The sequence below is a fragment of the Mercurialis annua genome, linkage group LG5, assembly GCF_937616625.2.
Source record: "Mercurialis annua linkage group LG5, ddMerAnnu1.2, whole genome shotgun sequence".
NCBI classification, from domain to species: domain Eukaryota; kingdom Viridiplantae; phylum Streptophyta; class Magnoliopsida; order Malpighiales; family Euphorbiaceae; genus Mercurialis; species Mercurialis annua.
The window spans coordinates 37,391,253-37,412,946 of NC_065574.1; the positions used below are offsets into that span (position 1 = coordinate 37,391,253).

At 39.8% G+C, this 21,694-nt stretch overlaps 1 protein-coding gene across 1 annotated transcript; it reads right to left on the minus strand.

The window, feature by feature from the left end:
* Positions 1-13,173: 13,173 nt before the first annotated feature.
* On the minus strand, positions 13,174-14,580 carry LOC126681817 (uncharacterized). Its single transcript, XM_050377372.1, has one exon. The coding sequence runs from the start codon at positions 14,578-14,580 to the stop codon at positions 13,174-13,176; it is 1,407 nt and encodes a 468-aa protein (XP_050233329.1).
* Positions 14,581-21,694: the final 7,114 nt, after the last annotated feature.

Sequence of the window (21,694 nt, forward strand, 5' to 3'; positions counted from 1 at the left end):
TGATTGTTAGTTTGATTAATTGGTTCATATATGAGCTTATGCTTTAGATATGTATACATGTTGTTGGAATCATTTTAAGTGATTTGGTACACTGGTGTCTACTCTGGGTGGTTTGGCCAACTGTGGCTAGTTTTGAGCATATTGTTGTAAGTGTTGCCTTGTTGTTAAGCTATATTGAGTTCCATGGTTTTCAATTGAATAATATTTTGGTTTAAAAGTTTCAGATTTAACATTGGTTTTACTCTGGCATATAATTGGGTCGGGTTAGACTTGAATCGCCCGACATGTGAGATTAAGCTTGAAGGTTAATTCACAACTCTGGGATTTTCACTTGGTTTCAAAGTTTTAAACTAAGTTATATAAGTACTCCGTATTATATTTTCAACGGGAACTCAATTATGCTTAACTTATTGTTTGACTCTGGTATTACTTTGAATATGGAATGTATTTGTATGGATGTTGTGCTTGGCCTTATACCTTGGTTGTGGTTTAAGATGCTAGTCCTATGTGGTGTCTTGTATTCTTAGAGTTAGGAGATGATTTGTTTTTAACTTAAACTTTGTTTCTAGACTCGTCGACTGTTCGTGCTATGGATTCAGAGCAGGTTTAGGCTGTTTGCGAAGAGTCACGTGGATACGCAAGCAGTGAGTTTGTAGTGTTATTTACCGCTTTATTAAGTAACACAAATATTTTAGTATATAAACTGTTTCGAACTGTTTTAAGCGATTATGGATTTGGATTGAAACGAGCTACTCGATAGGCTTGTATCGAGACTGTGTGCACCGGTAAGTACTCTGGAATCGGAAGACTAATGTCTTGCTTATGCTGGTATATGACGAGGATTTGTTCCCGTCTATTCTGGGTTCAGTATGATACGTCATGCTTACGCTGGTATCATTTCGATACTGTATTTCCATAAACTTAAGTATATTAGTATAAAAGGATTTGTTTTAAGGGTTTTAAACATAATAAATGTAAATAGCATTATGAACTCATCTCAGTATATCTTACCACGTTGTTTTCCCAATTTTTCCGGGCTTATGATTTGAGTGCGTTGGTCATCTTCGTTTCTTTGATTCCTTGGAGGTTTTTACTTCAATAAAGCTAGTTAACTATTTTATCTCTTATACCGCAGTAGAACTAGTTTATCATTTTGATTATCGTTCTTGGATTGTCGGATTAGTCCGATTGTTTTATTATTACCTTTGGCATGTATACTTTGGATTTATCTCGTTATATATAAGGCATGTTGTTGAGACTCAGTTTAGATGAGTATTTCAGATATTTAAGTTGTTCATATTAGAACTGTGATATAAACTGCTAGATTTAGGTTGGAGTCTTGGTTGTCCCAGAGCAGTGTTTTCTGCAGGTTTATTTATTTGATTGTTTTCTGCAGGTTTATTTATTTGATTGTTTTCTGCAAGGCTTGCTACGGGTTTTGGTACGACAATACCCATACCCTAGCGCCGGTCGCGATCCTTGAAATTGGGTTGGTATTAGAGCTTTGGTTTCAAACCAAGGCCAAATTTCTTCTTGTTATGTGTTTACTGCTTTAAGGCAACTTAAGTGTTGTTGTGTCATAGGATCTACTGCGGAATTAGGATTCGAGTCTTGTCTTTTGAAACATCATCATTGCTTTTCAAAACTTTCTACCTTCATCTATAGGAATGTTGAGCGTCGGTCTTATGTGTTACTGATGCTTTACTTTGGAATGTTTATTGCTTATAGATTGGGTGATTTGTTGGCTGTTGTGCCATATATGATATATACTTTGGGTGACGTTTTGGTTGACTTTTGTGCCTTATTTAATTTTCACGACCCAAAATCTCGGGCCGAGACTGGCGCTAGGGAATGGGAGTGGTAGCTCTGAAATCCGTAACAAGCCTGAAAACCACTACAAATTTTTTGCGATAAAACACTTAAACATTTATGTCCAAATAACCTCGGCAGTACAACTGATATTAAATCACATATTGAGGTGAAACCTGTTATAAACATAGATATTTTCCAGTTAAAGTATACACATTTCAAATAGTATAATTGTATACTAACAAACAATATCAGAGCACACTAAGCTCATAGACTGAGTCTATAACACATAACAAAAATACAATTCTAATACTAGTATTACTGTGGTGCTAAAACAAAAATATTATTTACGTATATTTTTCAAAATTAGACTTCAGGAACAAGATGTGGAAGTCGTACTCCAGCAAACTTCAATAAACCTGAAAAAAATAAATTTGGAAACAGCGGGTCAGACAAATCTGAGTGAGTTCACATAGTTACTAATGAATATTAATAAAATAAAATATCGCAATTAAAATAATATGATATATATGATTAGATATTGGATCCGAATGAAACCCTAATCCTCGATCCACATATATCAAAACATGACATAAATCCACTATAAAAAAAATCGTCCAATAAGTCTGGACCGTGCTCATTGGACCGTTGTCTCAAACTTTCACTTATTACAGTATCTGAGCCGGGAACTATGTTACCGTCGCCTCAAATCTGTTTCGGGTTCTGGTCCGTGAACTATGTACCGTTGCCTCAGATTTTCCCATTAAGTCTAGGCCGTGAACTATGTTACCGTCGCCTCAGACTTATATCATAATCATTCCTTTCTTCTATGACAATCATATACTTACTCTATACTGATTACTACTAGTGATCACACAGTCCTATTGACGCCCAATAGGAAGCACGTTCCACCGGATCTATATCCATTTTCGAATCAAACATATATATGCGATACTATTTAAAATAGCAGTTAAATCAATAAACATTTTTAAACTAATATTCAAAAGTAAAATGCAAACTCACAATCGACCGCTATTTTCCAGAATAATACTCTCTTACTGGTGCTGCAGTTTTGACCCCGAGACTTGTAAACTTGTCGGATCTAAACATAATATATTCGTTAATAATTGTAAAATAAACCAAGTTTAACTCTAAAATTCATTCTAAACTCAGACTATAATCAAACACACAAACCTTTAAACTTTAAAATAAAATATCATTTTATTTTATTTTTTTGAACTCAAACTCGACATTATAAAGTAATTAAACTTACTAGTTATACACTCATCTCAAATAGCAGTTCGTAATCTAATCTCGTAATTTAACTTGTTTGATTATTAAATTTCTCCAATAATCAAATTCTGATTACATTCCAAAAATTCCCTTATTTGTTTAACCACTTAAATCCTGGAACCAACTAATATCAAAACATAACTTCGGTTTACTATTAGACCAGACTCTTTTGTTATTTATATATATATATATATATATATATATATATATATATATATATATATATATATATATATATATATAATAAGTAACATCACGAGTTTTGTAAACAATTCTGTCCAACTTCTCAATTTGACTCTATTTTTTTATCTTTTTTATTTTATTTTTGCCCAATCTGATCATCAAAAGCCTATTGGAACCATTTGCTTTCTTACCAATTAGCATAACCTATGCATCCCCACTATTTGATTTATACTTTGATCTGGTCCCATCATTTTTTTTCAATGAACTAACATGAGCTACATGTCTATCAAATGGCCCTTTGCATGAAATCTCTCAATTTCCCTGATTTTCTTAGAAGAAATGCAACCCACGTTATTAAATTATGAGATAAACAATCTATCATTGTTGTCTATATAAGATCTTATGCCAAATCAGAATCATTACCACTATAGATAAACTCTCCTTCTATAACGAATCAATCTAATAAGTCTATGAATAAACACCCGATTCATCAAATCATCCAAACTAAGGACCCTTAAATCAAACTTTTAAAAAATTAGCTATCAAGACTTGAAATTCAATCCAAAGCCACCAAATGATATGATCCAAAAATTCTTAACAGTACATCAAAACTTCAAGTTTCGACCAAGAATTTAAATTAAACATAACCCTAAAACTACAATCCAAAAACAACAACACAATCATTACAATCTCTTTAATTAAATAGCCATAAACAAAGATTTAGAAACGTCACAGTTGATTAACCTAGTAACAGAATCATCACCATCATCAACAATAAAATCCAATTCAAATAAATACTAATTCTAAGCAATTACAACATGAAATAACAAAAATAACCATTAATCCTTACATTATCTTCAAGCTTCAAGAATCAATTGATAGAATTGATGAGTTTTTCGTAAATTTTATCGATTGATTCGATCACACCGTCGATACTCCTCGCCGATTGACAATTCGATTTAACCGATGGAAAATTGATGATTAACTAACTTGAATCTTAATAATTTGATGAATAACTAAATTTAAAGATGAGGGATTAGTGATTATTTGTTTAATGTTTTGGCTTTGTCTTCCCGATAAATTATTTATCTAATTTATATATATATATATATATATATATATATATATATATATATATATATATATATTTCCGATACGTAATATTTTTATAAAAGTTTCCAAGTCTCTTGATATAATTTAGCCATGTCCCTTTCAATTTAATACAGTCATTCCGATATTTGTTTTTTTTTTAATATTTAAATCTCATCTTTTGATTAAAATATTGCTTACATGGCAAAACCTATATTTTAAAATTACAGGGTATTACATTAATGTTTACTTTGGGAGATTAGTTGTTAGCTTTTACGCTTTGATGATTTGTATTATAATTGGACTGCTTTCACTTTGTTGGTGAGTACGGATTGGTTTTGGCTGTGTTGTTGGGTGCTAAACAGGTTGGCAGGTACTATGATACGTTAGGCGTTGGACTTGTGTGGTTTTTAAAAGATTTTTTGTGTTAAATCTTTAAGCATGTTTTGTGGCTTCATGTTATTTGACCGCACATTGGTTTTATGGTTTTATTGAGAAAATTATTTGGATTTTGAGTTGTGTTTTGACACGAGAATCGAAAGAGAAGTTTCGTTAAAAAAATTATTAATATGTGTGATTTTTGATTATCTTGCAAGTAAAACAAATTTCTCATATTTCAGAATTTTACATTTGGATTGGGTTGATAAACAATTATTTTTAAAATAATATATATAAGATATGTCCCCGTATGGAGGATTTAAGGTTGTTGTTATTATATTTTCACCGTACTATGGTTTGTCGACATTTGAAGCGTCGTTACTCTTATGGTTGGTATTTTATGTTTAGCCAGATTTGGTGTTTGTAGAGTGACTGTCTGAGGTTAAAGGTTTTCTCACTGTTTATTGAGATTTAAAAATTGATGTTTGGATTATGCTGAGCCCCTAATTTGAAAAGATTGAGATTTTGTTTTAATTATGTTTTCCGGATTTACAAGTTTAGAGTACGTTTTATAAATGATTATTGTGGGTTTGACTTGGGCCACCCAATTTGGGAGTTGAGCTAGAAGTTGTAATAACTCGGCTAACTCGATGATATTTATTTGAATTGAGATACTTTGAAAATTTTAACCATTGTTTTATAGAAGGGGTTTTCCGGAATATGACTTTTAGAGAGTGGATCTCGACAAAATTTTTGAAGATTATTATTGTTGATTTATTATTTCAGAATGAGTTTGATGCGAACTTTTAATCAAGGTCTTGCTACTTGTTAATTTTGTTACGACATTTTTGAATGCATTGTAGTATGTTTGTTTTGTCTTTGATATATCATTGAGTTATATGAGTTTTGTTTGCCATATCGATAGAAACATATTGATAACAAGATATTGCATACTCAATTCTTTTGGTAATACATTGGTTGCCTACTATGACAATGAATTGTCATATGGTAGAATGCTTGTGTTAAATGCGGAAAAAAGCATTGTTTTGGTGGTTTTTTGTTGTGTGAAATCATAACATGATGTATTGTTGTTTGTTTTACGTCTCACATATTTGGTTGAGATATACTATCACAACCCAATTTCATGAATCGTGACCGGCGCTAGGGTATGGGTATGGTGGTACCAAAACCCGTAGCATGTCTCACGGAAAACAATTAAACATATAAACCTGCAGAAACTTTGCTCGGGGGCAACCGAGACTCCAACCTAAGTCTAGCAATTTATATTACAGTTCTAATATAAATAGCTTAAATATATGAAATGCTCAACAGCATGCCTTAAATATAATAATAAAAAATTTCAGAGTAAACATGCCAATAATCAATAATCGAACATATCGACAATCCCAAAGTGCAATAACAATGTAATATATAAACTAGTTCTACAGCGGTCTAAGAGTTTGAAAACAGAACTAGTTTAAATAACATAAAACCTCCGAGGACTCAAAAGAATCAGAGTGGACCAGCTTTCAAATCATAAACCTGGAAAATTTGGAAAAATAACGGGGTCAGATATACTAAGATGAGTTCGCATTACTATTTACATTTATTAAGTTTAAAACCCTTAAATCAAAACATTTTATACTAATATAGTATGACTATGGAAAACAGTATTGAAATGATCCCAGCGTAAGTATGACATAGCATACTGATAAATCCAGAGTGGACGGGAACATATCCTCGTCAAATACCAGCGTAAGCAAGACATTAGTCTGCCGATCCCAGAGTACTTACCGATGCACACAGTCTCGATACAAGCCTATCGAGCAGCTCGTTTAAATCCAGATCCATAATCCGTAAAAACGGTTCAAAAGCATTTATAATATTAAAATATGACGTGGTACTTAATAAAGCGGTAAATAGCACTACAAACTCACTGCTTGCTTATCCACGTGATTCTCGGCAAACAGCTAACCCTGGTTCGACTCCGGAGCGTGAGTAGTCGAAGAGTCTAAAAATAAATCATACGTTAAAATCACTCCAACCCCTAACTCTAAGAATTCTAGACACCACATAGGACTAGCATAATTAAATAAGCCATATAAAATCACAGAGAAACACAATTCTAAATTAATTTATAATTCCGTAAATAATTCAAGATTATTGAGTTCACACCTTAAATCCAATCCAAAATTCTATTAAAATAATATTTAAATGATAACTTAAATATATTTCTCAAATAGTGGGTTAGCCGAGTTTCTTAAAACTACCTAGCTAAACCCACATGTCTGCGACCCATGTCTAAACCGACCTAACTGATATTCCAGAATTATAAACCACAGTTTATAATTTAATATTTAATAAAAATATTGATTAAATATCAAAATGAACTCAATAGCTTGAAACCCAAGTAATTATAATTATCGGCAAAAATATCTCGAATAATTAAATAACAAAATTAAGTTAAAATATCACTTTAATCACTAAGGCATTCTAAGTCAAAAATCTCAAATTATCAATTACATAATAATTATTAATTTAATTTTTTAAATAACTCAATATTATTTTTAGGTCTTAAAAATATAATATAACTAATTTGACGAACTTTCAAATTAAATGAAATCCCCAATTTCCATTTAATATAGTCAAAATAAATAATTAAATCTAAAATCATTTAAATCTTAATAAGATTAATATTAAATTAAAATGTAAAATATTAATGCCCAAAGTAATTTCAATTTATAAATAATAATATTATTTAAATCGCTAATTAATAAGTCGAAATCAGTTTCATATAATAAAGTAATTTAAGGAATTAAACAATTTAACACCAAATAAGTTAGTGGCCTAAAAGGATATTTAGCGAAAAGAAATTCATAAAAGCCAATCACCTATTGCGACATAATCATCTTTTTCAATTATGCAAACCCAAAACTCAACAATGCAGAAACCGAATTTAACCCAAGACTTCAAATTATGAACTCCATTAAATTCTCACCATTCTCAACAAAACCATAAACAACCTAATAATCTTCTAACTTAAATCATACTTTGATAACACGAAATCAAGAAACAGAAGGCAACCGAACCAATTTCAGTTTCAAACAAAACGAAATTGAAATCAACTAAAACGATAGACAAAATGACTACATCATATCAAAAACACCAAGGACGACGACGACAAGAGAAATCACCAGTTAAGTGTTGTTCGCCTGGAAATATTCCGGACTCAAATCTTTGAATTTATAATCGGGATTGGTTTGAGGTTTGATACTTTAACGAACCTATGCAGATATTCGCAGGGCTTGTTTGGTTAAAAACACTTAACCACGTGATCTAAAAGTAATAATCTGGGAGCTACTAACTCAGGCGAGATTAATACCGAAAAACTACTCCTAAGTTAAAACAATCCGGAGATTGCGAGATAAAAAGCACTGGTCTTGGTTTTTGATTGATTGATTTGTTGATACAAAAATAATGAAACTCTGAGCTATTTATAGCTCCTCATAATCAAGACTCCTAATTTAACTAGGACTAAGACTCTAAAAAGAAAACTACTCCTAATGAGTCACAAACTCCTAATGAGAAGAAAAAACAATAATTGAAAGGCTTTTCTTTGGGCCTGAATCCCTTGTAAGCCCACCTGAAGCTCTTATCCAGCAATTCTCTGGGCCGGTGTAAACAATGCCCCCAACAAGCTTGAAACATTCAGTTTTGGGCTTGTTCTCCTCTTAATTCTTCCGGCCCAACACTGAGGCCCACATTATTAAAAGGTTGGTTTTTAAAGGGCTGCGCATCTATCGACCTTTCGGTACCCCCTTCGTGCCACGTCACCCCCAGCTGTCCTCCACGATGTCACGCCTTAACTCCACGACCTTTCGGCTTCCTCTAATTTTTTCTTTTAAGAAAAATACCATTTCATTTACTCATTCACCTACTCTCTCTGCATTTGTCAAGGTTTCTCTCTCCTCAGCAACTCCAAGTACTTTGCTAAATCTACTCTGGTAAGCTCTCGTCCTCGCCTTTTCCATTTCCGAATCGCCCCTTTAAGTATTCGCCTAACCAAGGTGTCTTCCTTCTTTGCAGTTACCATGGCTGCCCCAAACATGAACCTCGCTGAACAAGTATCGGCCAAGATTGGTGAAGTCCGAACAAATGCCCCGAATACTGAATTCAAGGTAATCACCGATGCCGGCGATAATCAACTTTGTATCAGTCCTGTCATAACCTCACCCAGCCATCTCTGCGACCTAGCCTCTCCCTTCTACGATAATGCACTCCCTAGATTCTCCTTACCACACCAGTCATCAGTATGGGTCGGTACTACTTTCAGGAACTGGCCGATTGAACATACGGGTTTTTCCAACTGGGTGGTCAGACTCTCTCCTTATTATCGCCAGCTATGGACGGACATAGGAATCTTTGACCTCATCGAACTCTGCAAGGCGAGCAGACCCATCGCCAAACATTACATCATGGGAGCATCACTTTATTGGTCAAGAGCGATCAACTGCTTCTGCTTCAAATCCGGGCGATGACTATTACCCTACTTGATCTAGCCTTGATGCTTAATATCCCAATCAACGGCGAACGAATCAACCCCAACCTCTACGCCGAATGTCCGAAATTCAACCTGACAAAGGCGCAAAAAAGCTATGGCTCCTTCGTGAAGTTGTTCATGGGCGAGGAACCATACAAGCCCGATCACAAAGAGCACATCGCCTTTTTGGCTTTCTTCCTCGCCAAATATGTCATATGCACCTCATCTTTCCGGGTAACTGAAGATTGCTTCGTGCTTGCTGCTGCACTCGCCGAAGGACGCCGATGCAACTTGGGTGAATTCATCTTAGCCCATTTGTATCGCTCTTTGGGCGATATTGTGTTACTTAAGGATCCCAGAACTTTCAGGTGCCCTGGAGGCCCTCTTTGGATCGCCCAGCTATGGTTAGCCATGTACTTCCCTGAACGTTTTGAGCTCGGTCCACCAATTAAAGCCGAACTCTGTGGCTTCCAACTGATCTCGGCCGGTACACGCCTTCCACATATTTTTGACGTATTACAAGTCTTTAACAACCACGCAATAAGATCGCCAGAGTTAATGTACCCTGCTCTCCAACTTACCTACCCTCTGTCTTGGCTCCTCGCCGGGTGGGACACCGAAAACATGGAACAGGCGATTGAAGCCGATCCACGATTAAAGCTCAACGGCCCTTACTGGGGAAGTGCCCTTAAATCAAGGAACTTAATAGCGGGACTGGAATATGATCGTAGCGGGGTCGAACCTTACTGTCCTAACTATGTGTCTCGCCAGTTTGGCTTCGCCCAAGGAATTCCCTGTCCTTTATTGATCGCCTTCAATAATCGCGGGAACCATAGAACTTCTATTGAAAATTTCGCCGAACTCCAATACATAAACCGTCTAAACAGAGCCTATCTCCCCCCCTTTATCCGAACTGTCTCGCCCTTGTGTCACACCCGTCTGTACTCCTGGATTCACCGACTGGTGGAATTCCATCGTCCAATCATACTATGATTTATCGCCCAAAGAAATTCTTTCTCTTCATAATTTTGATTTACCTCCTTTAACCAGAAAACCTACTCATGCCGATTTATTTCTTTTGCAGGCCCCAAAACGTCAATCTTTCACAGGTATTCTCGGTTATCATTTTGAAATTTCTCGCTTTGAACGCTTTTATAAATTCAAGTTCGACCCTTTAGATCGCCTAGGAATGAACCTTAAAATGCAAGAACATGGGAAGATAGCTCGGTCTAATTTTTACAAAAAATGGGATAGAATTTGGGAGGAAAAATATAAACACATGCCATACCAACTCTTTTTAGAAAAGGTTCGCCCCAAATTTAAGTACAAGTCCCCTCATGTACCAAAATGCAATTATGCTACAATCGCCCCTATTAAAAAACCGAAATCTAGAAAAAATAAAGTTAAAGTTGACTTAACTGATTTGGGAGTCACGTGTACTGGCATCCGATACCCACCTTATGAAGAGTCTGTAGCCGAACTGGTGCGCATCGGTTACCAGAAAATCCCAGGTATTTTGAAAGTATTTTTTGTTAAATCACTTAACCCTTTTCACTAATACTTGGTATTCTATTTCAGTCGGTATTCCTCATTTTGAGAAGGAGGATAACTGGGAGAATGACCATGAGGAAGAGAACCCCATGGCGAAAAAGTCAAAGAAGAAGAGAGCCACCAAAACTTCGAGCAAAGAGCCGAAGGCAAAGAAATGGCGAGCTGAATCCAAAGGCAAGTCGGTCAGGGGAGTGACCGAAAATAAAGGATCTTCTTTGTTTGATCCGTCTCCTGCTGCCATCCCTTCACAGAGCTGCCATTCGTCTTCCAAGGGCGATACCCAAACTGGAGGCGATTTTCAATCCCGGGGCGAATCTCAGCCTCTCGAGGGTGAAGGTAACAACTAGACTTCACTGGCGACTAGCTCCCATACTTCCAATGCTTCGGAGATTCTGAGGCGAATGGAGACTCCACAGCTTCTGTCGCCCCTGGCTTCAGAATACCTGAACTTTACGGCCAAGCCCACCACTAAAAACTCTAAGGTATGTTTTTATGAATTTCTTGCTTTAAACTAATCGCCTATCAGCTGATCTTTTATTGTGGTCAAACATGGCAGATCCCCCTGAGTCCATCCGATCAGGATGATGTGGCGGCGAAGGCGGCTGCTTTTTTGGATTAGGACAGCGATGATGAAGGATCGCCGTTTTAGACACTGAGCCAAACTTGGAAGTGAGCAGCGGTCCTTCTGAGAATTGGGGTGATCATCTAGACATCATCTCAGCGATGAAATCTCAAGGGATTTCCCTCTTCAAATCGCCCCTGGATGTCGAGAAACTGAAGAAAGCTGCAACCGCACTGGCCGATGCTCCATATGATGAGTTGGCGTCGGTCCAGACAGAAGATGAAAAACTGACGAACTAGGAGGCCGAAGCAAAGGAGAAACTGGAAACGCTTAAAGTCCATGTGAAGTCGGCCGTTGCGACCCTCACTACTCGCCGTGACCGTGCCAAAACGCTTCAGGACCAACTCGCTGCTATCTAGCAAGAGCTAGATACTAAAGAGAAGGAGATCGGCGAGCTGGAGGCCTCCATGGATAAGAGCTTGCTTCAAGGAGTCGACGTCAAGAAGAACCGAAATGCCCTAAAACAGAGCATTGCGAAGATGAAGCCGCAAGTGGAGGATGCCCGCAAAGCTTTTAGCACTGTTCGGAGCGAGATTGGCGATATTTTCAGCCATTTTTTATAATTCTAAGTTCAGAACAATTTCTGTCTTTCCATTTTGTAATAATTTTGAAAATTAGTAATCTTTGATCGGCCTGGTGGTCGTATCTTGTTATAATTCACTTTTGCTCAGTTTTATATATTAATCAGCCAGGTAGCCGAAATTTTTGCTTATGCTTGATTTTATATGTTATCATAGTATTATCGGTCCCCAACTTAGTCCGATATTTAATAATTTATTTCATAAAAAGTTATTACATGTGTTTGAGAAAAACGGAGGACCCGTTGAAAAAACTCAAATCTGTAAGAATAAAGAACCGAAATTACATTAATATGAACATCGGTTTAAAGAAACACCGAACGTTCAACGTTCTATATGAACATTCGTTGACTAAGGTCGTTCGGCGAAAGGAGCCGATATAATCATCATTCCTCATCGGCTCCCAATAGCCGTCGGTCGATATTATCCCATCAATTGGGGACGTACTTCTTTAGAAACTGACCGTTAATCGCCCTATCGTGCTCTTCTCCGTCGATGTTCGCCAGCAAATACGCCCCGCCTGTTAACTTGTTGGTCATAATAAAGGGACCTTCCCAATTCGGGCTCCATTTGCCTAGCCGATTGTCTTTATGACCAATAGGCAAGATTTCCTTCCATACCATATCGCCCATAGTAAACGACTTATGTTTAACCCGCTTGTTGTATGCCCTCTCAACCCTTCTTTTCTGGGATTCAAGATGATCTAACGCCACCAATCTTTCCTCATCAAGATCTAAAGCATCTATTACCATTTTGTCAAAGTTGTCATCTTTCGACAACCTATTCTGATACAGACGGCGAGTCGACATAACAGTGAGCTCCATTGGCAATATCGCGTCGTACCCGTATACCATCCGGAAAGGTGAAGTTCCTGTGGCCGATTTCTGGCTGGTTCTATTCGCCCATACTGCCTCTGATAGCAAAATGTGCCATTGTCTCGGGTTCTCCTCGATCATCTTTTGGACGATAAGTTTAATAGCCTTGTTTGTCGCTTCGGCCTGTCCGTTGTCTTGTGCATAGTACGGTGTTGAGTGAAGCATTTTGATCTTCATTTGAGAAGCCCACCAAACTATATCGCTTCCTGTGAACACGGTCCCTTGGTCTGTAGTTATTGATTCAGGCAACCCGTGTCAGTGGACGATGTGCTCTTTGAAGAACTTGATCACTGCTTCTTGTGTGGGCGATTTCAGAGGCTTGGCTTTGACCCATTTGGTGAAATAGCAAGTGGCGATAATAACAAAAGTATGACCATCTGACGAGGCAGGGTATTTCTTCCCTATGAGGTCGACTTCCCATCCTCTAAATGGCCATGGCTTAATAATAGAGTGTAGTTCTTTGGCCGGGACGTGCTGTATAGGACCACATTTCTGACAGGCCTCGCACCCCTTAGCATATCTTATGCAATCTTGCTCCATCTTCGGCCAATAAAAGCCGTATTTATGGATCAGCCATCTCATTCTAGGGCCTGCCTGGTGAGCGCCAGCTATTCCTTCATGTACTTCGGCCATTGCAAGCATTGCTTCCTTGGGGCCGATGCATATGAAAAGTAGCCCTTCAAAGACCTTTTTGTACAAGTCGCCTGCTAAAACCACGTAATTCAGGGCCAAGGTCCTTAACCTCCTATCCGTCAGATCTGGTTCTTCAAACCATTTCAAGATCTCGGTTCTCCAATCTTGGGTGATATTTAGTTGGTAGGCCGAATATTTGTTTTCATCAAGAGTGATGACCCCAATATGGAGATTTGGCGATTCTCTTTCGATTGTATCGAACTGGAGGTTCACCTTGTAACCACTGCCGTGTTGAGCCAGATCATTCGCGATACCATTACCGGCCCTCTCGGTGTATTCTATCCTTGTGTCCTGAAAGACTTCGATCAGATGCTTCGCTTTGTTGCAATACCTTACTAGTAGCTCGGACTCGCATTTGAATTCCCCCATCACTTGTTTGATAACCAACAAAGAATCTCCTTTCATATTGATCGCCTTTGCCCCCAGTTCGGACAAAATTTCGAGGCCGAATATTAGGGCCTCATATTCCGCCTGATTGTTGGTACACTCAAAATGGAGCCTGAATGACAATTGGTAAGATGCCCCCAAGGGCGAAACGATATGTACTCCGGCGCCTGCCCCCTGGCTAGTCCTAGATCCGTCAAACCACATCTCCCATATGGCTATGTCGCAGCAACTAATTGTCTCCTTAATGAGGGTAATACCAGGATGATCGGCTAAGAAATCGGCCAACACTTGTCCTTTGACTGCCCTCTGGGGAACATATACTAATGTGAACTCGGACATTGCAATCGCCCACTTCCCAATCCGATTTCTTAAGTACGGTTTTGATAGAATATACTTAATGATATCGGTCTGGGATAATACGTACACCACTACCGGCAACATGTAATACCGAAGCTTGCAACATGGGATGTACAAACACAAGCACATTTTCTCTATATCGGTATAATGAATCTCTGTATCGGTCAATCCACGGCTCAAGTAATAGACCGCTCTTTCGACCCCGTTATCTTCTTGGGCGAGCATGCACCCCAAGGATTCGTGTGCAGCCGATAAATAAAGCAGCAATGGCTTATTCGGCTTTGGGGGGTCATAACCGGAGGTTTGGCCAAGTACTCTTTCAGGTCGTCGAAGACCCTCTATTGCTCGCCGGTCCATACCCAATCATCAGTCTCTTTTCCTCGCAGCAAGACACTCCAACTACGAATTCGGCCTGCTGTGTTTGCTATAAACCGTCTGAGAAAATTGATTTGACAGATGAGCCTCTGGAGCTGCTTCTTGGTTTTGGGTGGTTCAACATTAATGATCGCCTTGGCTTTATTCTTGTCTATTTCTACTCTCCACTGGTGAACCAAGAAACCCAAGAAGTTTCCAGCCGAAACGCCGAAGGCGCATTTTAGGGGGTTCATTTTTAATCCGTTACATCGTATGCGTTCGAACCCTTTCCGAAGATCGGCCAGATGAACTTCACTGTTATTTGATTTAACCACCACGTCGTCGATGTAAACTTCGAGGCAATCAAGTCCTCTGAACATTTTGTTCATCGCTCTTTGGTATGTTGCCCCCGCGTTTTTTAGGCCGAAAGGCATGACGACCCATTCGTAAGCTCCAATCGGCCCGGGACATCTGAAAGCTATTTTGGAGATGTCTTCTTTGCAGATGGGGACTTGGTTGTACCCGGAATGTGCGTCAAGAAAACTAAGTATCGTGTGCCCTGCTGCCCTATCTATCAGCATATCGGCTACAGGCATCGGGTACTCGTCCTTAGGTGTTGCCAGGTTGAGGTTTCGAAAATCTACGCACACCTTTAGCTTTCCATTTTTCTTCATGACCGGGACAATGTTGGAGAGCCATTCGGTGTACTGAGCTTCCCTAATAAACTAAGCATCTTCCAATCGTTTAATCTCGTCCTGGATGAGTGTGTCCACTTCCCTCGACATTCGTCGGGGAGGTTGTCGAAATGGCTGGAATCCACTCTTCAAGGGGAGCTTATGTTCGGGGATATCAGGATCAAGGCCTGGCATTTCATCGTATGACCAGGCGAAACAGTCTCGGAACTCGGCGAGTAGAGCGATCAACCGTCCCTTGAATCCTTCATCTAATCCGGCGTTGACATAAATAGGCCTAGGGGATTCAGCTGTCCCTAAGTTTATTTCGAGAAGGTTTTCTTGTACTTGGGCGGGGTCGTCTTCAAGTTTTCCCGTAGCCAGCTGTATATCCTCAATTTTCAGCGATCCTGTTGGGTCTTGATCCTGGTTCTCGTAAATGCATTCGGCTGATAACACATCACAAAGTGAGGCTAGCTGTCTGATCTTCTCCCTTATTTCCTTACGTCGTGCTATCATTATAAACACTTGAGGATAATAGATCGACCGTTGCCCCCTAGGGTTACTGAAACTGGCCGATCTGAGTTGACTAATAAGCAAGGTACATTTGTCTCCCCTTTCAAACTAAGGGATTGTATGTTGCGCACTTCCTCGTCATATAAATGTACTTCAAGCACGTTATGATCTTCGCCGAAGGGGTTGGGATCGCCCTGTAAGACTTCGGCTTCACCGTCGTCTCGCCATATGAAGAGCATCTGATGCATGGTTGATGGTATGCACATATTGGAGTGTATCCAATCTCGGCCGAGTAATATGTTGTAGTTGCTTCGGGCATTAACAACCAAAAACCCTTCTTCGGTCTCTACTCGACCAACTCTTATTCGGAGGATAATATATCCCTCTGCCGGCGTTTCGCCTCCGGCGAAATCAGTCATGTAGACATCAGTTGGGTCAAGCTGGTCTCGATTTATGCCGAGCTTCTTAAGCATATTTGCTGGCAATATATTGACCCCCGCTCCGTTATCAATAAGGACCCTGTTGACCGATACTCCATTCAAATCGGCCTTGATGTAATGCGGCCGAATGTGCCTTGTCATTCTCGTTGGGGGTTTGCTCAATGGTACCACTGCCGTGCTATCGGCACTGTCACCTTCCGGGACGATCACGTCACCTTCTAGGGTCGTCTTCTGCCCAGGCTTGCTTCTGTACGAATCGGGGAGCATGACTACTTTGATTCCGAACTCGTCCCTCACAACCGGCACCCAAGCTTTCAGCACCCCTTTTTTGTGAAAAACAATGACCTCACGGTCTTTGGGAAACTTCGCCTTCAACTGACCATCTTGGTGAGATACGAGTACATCTCTGTAGGACGGTTTCTCACCAGGATCTACTTTGCTCTTGTGCACTTCTTTCGTGGGGGCTGTGTTGACCGAATCATCTACTCGGGTTACTTGCTTCGGAACCCATATCTTTCTGACCTTGGGGTGTCGCTGCTCATGCAGCTCGGTGATCATATCTGCCCGGTTCTTGACTCCCAACCTCTCAACTATAGGTCTGTTCCCTTGCTCGTCTCTAGGAGCCAACTTCTCATCATGATTCGCTCTCGACTCTTGTCTCAACCTCTGCATTCGCCTGTTTTGGGTTTTCGTCATACGAGGGGTCTCCTCCGTTGGCCGAAAAATTCTTTAGAATACAGTGGTCTTATACCCCCGCTGTGGCTGATGCCTCTGCCACTGCTCCGTGGGCGATCTTGGTTTAAAAGTCTTAGGATGCTCCCTCGCATTTTCGGCCTTCTCGGCTTTGAAACACGTACTGCATGACGGGCAGGTCATTTCTGCAGGAGGCGAGCCATGGCACTTTCTCTTCTGTTGCTGAGATCGCCCTTCTCCTCGCCATTTTGAGCGATCGGTTTCCACTCTAGGCTTAGGCCTTCTAGGATTCCACTTGCTCTGTATTTGTCCTTTCTTCAGGAAAGTATCAATGTGCGGCCGAACGGTATTAATAGAAACATACTTTGCATCGGCCTCTTTCTTTGTTGGAAACAGAAGTTTCCCCTCGTTGATCGCCTTCTGGAATACGTTTCTGAAGTTTACACAATTGTTCGTGCTGTGTCTCCAGGAATTATGGTACTTGTAGTAATCCTTTCCGACCAATTCTTCTGGCGCCGGAATCACGTGACCCTCGCTTAGGGAGATCTGTCCATCCTTGAGCAAAGCGTCGAATATATCATCGGCTTTGGTTAGGTCGAATAAATACTCATTATGCACCACCGCGGTTTTGTTTTTCTTAACAAAACCAGGCTTTCGCAGAGCCGAACACTCCAGGGGTTTTGTTCCTAAAAATTCGGCCATGTTGACTTCATCCTTAGAGCCGCTGTCTTCATTGTCCGACACGACGGCCACGTCCAGCTGGTCTTTGTAGTAAGTCCTCTTAGATGCGCCTCTCCTCTGCTCCTTCTCTTGGAGAAGTCTCTCGTAGCTCGTCACCCTGTTCGTCAACTCGAACAAGTCACGAAACCGATGGCCTTCGAAATGCTCCCTCATGGCGAAGCTCATCCCCCTTACTACCATTGGGACGCAATCGGCCTCAGACATTTTGGTGGAGCACCTCGTTCTGAGGTTCCTGAACGGGCCAATATACTTTTCCGCCGATTCGCTCGGTAGCTGCGAGATCAAGGCGAGGTCGGCCAGGGTGATATCGGGCGGTGCCCTATAGAACTCCTCATGGAAGAGAATCTCGAGATCTTTCCACGTGTCCACCGAGTTCGGTGATAACCTAGAGTACCAAGTGAATGCCATTTTCTTCAGAGAATTGGCGAACAATCGGAGCTTACAAAAATCGTGCGCGGCCGCTTCGCCACACTGGGCTGAGAAACGGGCGACATGCTCAACTGTTGATTGCCCTTTTTCCTCGCCTGAAAACAAACTGAACTCGGGCACTTTGTATCCCCTTGGGAAAGGGTACAATTTATTGATCCAGTCCGGATACGGCTTCATGTATGATGGGCGAGGCATCGGTCTCAGGTCCACTCCGAGTCTCTCTAACATGTCTACAAGCTGCCCTTGGTTATAAATGTTCGGATCGCCCCCTTCTGAAAAAAGGCGTTCGCCCATATTGGGTTCTTGGGCGTTGGCTCCAGTGGCTGCTCCTTGTGGTCTGGAATCTCCTTGAGGGTTAGAAGAACTCGCCCCCGGGTGATCAGCCCTTCCCGCAGATTCGGTCTCATTCCTTGTCAAGAGCTTGATCGAACCATATGTATACCCCAACTTACTGGGTTGCTGCGTTGTTTCGGCTGAACCACCCGTATGACAGAACCGATTCGGCGTTTGGTTTTGTTCGGCCCGCCTGTAACCCTGATCAGCAGTAGATTTCCCAGAAAAGAGTCGTCCTAGGTTCTCCATTGCTTTGTTGAGGCCGTCCAAGTTCCCCTGGATTTGTCTTCGGACATTTGATGCATCGCACCATCGAACATCTGTTTGTTCTCCTGTGCTATCTCGCCCCTCATGGCCGAGAAATCGGCCTGTGATAAAGATGGGCGAGACGGAGGAAGCTGACGCGGGTGATCCATCCCATCATCGGTCGCATCATCACTCTTGTCCTTAGGAAGGTTCCCCTCGGTATCCGTAGTACTCGGCACCTTGTTTGATTGGTTCACCTGTTTGTCCTTGGCCATGGTTTCAGATCTGTCCGAATCAGATTCGTCTACTGCGCTACCCCCCTTCAGTTGTTGTCGGCGTATAGACCGAGCGTGCCTGGAATCGTCCTTAAAGTCCGTTTTTGTGCTAACCATAAACTGATTCCCCAGTGGAGTCGCCGAATGACGTTCGCCTGGAAATATTCCGGACTCGAATCTTTGAATTTATAATCGGGATCGGTTTGAGGTTTGATACTTTAATGAACCTATGCAGATATTCGCAGGGCTTGTTTGGTTAAAAACACTTAACCACGTGATCTAAAAGTAATAATCTGGGAGCTACTAACTCGGGCGAGATTAATACAGAAAAACTACTCCTAAGTTAAAACAATCTGGAGATTACGAGATAAAAAGCACTGGGCTTGGTTTTTGATTGATTGATTTGTTGATACAAAAATAATGAAACTCTGAGCTATTTATAGCTCCTCATAATCAAGACTCCTAATTTAACTAGGACTAAGATTCTAAAAAGAAAAATAGTCCTAATGAGTCACAAACTCCTAATAAGAAGAAAAAACAATAATTGAAAGGCTTTTCTTTGGGCCTGAATCCCTTGTAAGCCCACCTGAAGCTCTTATCCAGCAATTCTCTGGGCTGGTGTAAACAAGTGTTAACAGTAAACAACCCTTAATCCAAGATACCATACTCATTAAGACATCAAATATCAAAAATCATTGTTTAAAATGAAGGATGGGTTCGGCAGTAGCCAAATTCAATATTCCAGTTTATAACAAACAAAACGGTGAGACGACGGCGACTCTAGCGAATAGATTTACGTATCGTTTGACGAAATTCGAAAAGCAAAGTTGTAGAGGAACGAGTCTACATCCACGAGAATGAAACATATTTTAATTCGACCTCCAAATGGCTACGAATGGATCAAAATTCAGAAAGATCGATTTAGAACTCAAAACAGTAATAAACATGAAAACGGTAAAACGGCGGCAGCTAATACGAGAAATATAACGTACCATTTTATGAAACAAAAGTTAGGATTTGTAGAGAAGTGAGTTTTCTTCGACTTGAAGGAATCGAAACTGAAATAACGTTGGAACGAGTGAGAACGATTCAGAAAACGTAAGGGTCGCTTTCAGCAAAATCTGAGAACAAGGAATCAAAACTTACTGATTTGAACACTTAGCTTTGATTGATGATTAGCACAAAAATTCTCAGCGATTTTGAGTTGGAAAGACGGCTAGGGCTAGATTGCAGTGAGGTGAATAGATTAGGGTAAATAAATCAAGTTTTTATAGTACGTAGTTATGTTAATTTTATAGACAAAGTAGGGAGGGCGAAGGGCAAAAAGGCCCTTGGGGCACCAAGCGCTGGTCTCGAACGAGACCCAACATTTTGAAGCTTGGTCTCATTCGAGAGCAGAGAGTCTCGAACGAGACCTAGCTTCCATAGCTTGGTCTCGTTCGAGACCAAGCTAACTCGGCACAAGTCTCGCTCGAGACTTGTGCTTGGTGGGCTTTTAAAATTTAAAATTGGCCCATGGGCCAAAACCACATGGGCCAAATCAAACCTAATTAAGGTTTGAACCAAACCAATATTTCTCAAATCCTAAATCAAACCACGATACAGAAAATGACTCAAATTATTACCGGAAATTTTTAAAATAAATTTCAAAATTTTACGGGATATTACATATACCATGTTTGTGGTTTATGTTGTTTTGCTAGGCGGAGTAGCACGTGATGACACTTTTAATGTTTGTTGGTTTTTGGCTTAAACTTTATGTTTGGTTTTGATTTGAGAGTCGAACCTTCGTTTAGACCTTGTTATCGCTTTAGTGTCAGTGTTGAGATACGCCGGGAGTGGCGTATCGATTTTGTGGTCGAGATGTTTAAGATTTGAAGCTGAGTAAGATGAGATAGAACGGTGTAGCAATGTACTGGTTAGATGGTGATATTTTGAGACTAATGGTAAATCTGTACAGGTAAATTCTTTATGTGTTGTTTATATTGAGCATAATATTCAGTTGAGTTTAATGATAAATGAGATATTATTGTTGCATTAGAGAACATAAGGAGATTCTTTTTGACTTAGATTGTTGTGATTACATCATATGACTTAGTAGATTGTAATTATGGAGTTCGAGGAAATCTTTTAAGGTTATCAAGTGCACATCTCACAGAGTGTAACGTCTAGCAAATGTGTTATTGAAATTCGATTTGAAAGGTTGACTTGTTAAAATATTTGTAATATTTTATCACGTAATTATGCCCAGACATATCATGAACATGCATTATGGTATCTCACGAATGGGAAATTGCATTGAGCACTATTATGTTCACTAATCGATAATAAAATAAATAATTGATACATGCATAATAGTACATGCATCACGTGCATTAAAATGATTAGAGTTGGATGCAACTCTTTGGGGATAAGAGGTGTCATCACTCTGAGCACAATTATGTAAAAATAGATTTTTTTTTTCTTTTTCGATAAAGTATTTTGAGAAAGATGTTTTTAAACGAGCTCACGAGTCAAATTGAGATAAGTGTATTTATAATTTAATGGATTTCAAATGGTTTTGAATTTTTTAGCGAAAGTTAGCTAGACGAATACTTTGTGATTATGGTGGTGAATCTAAGGCGACTACTTTGTGAAGGGA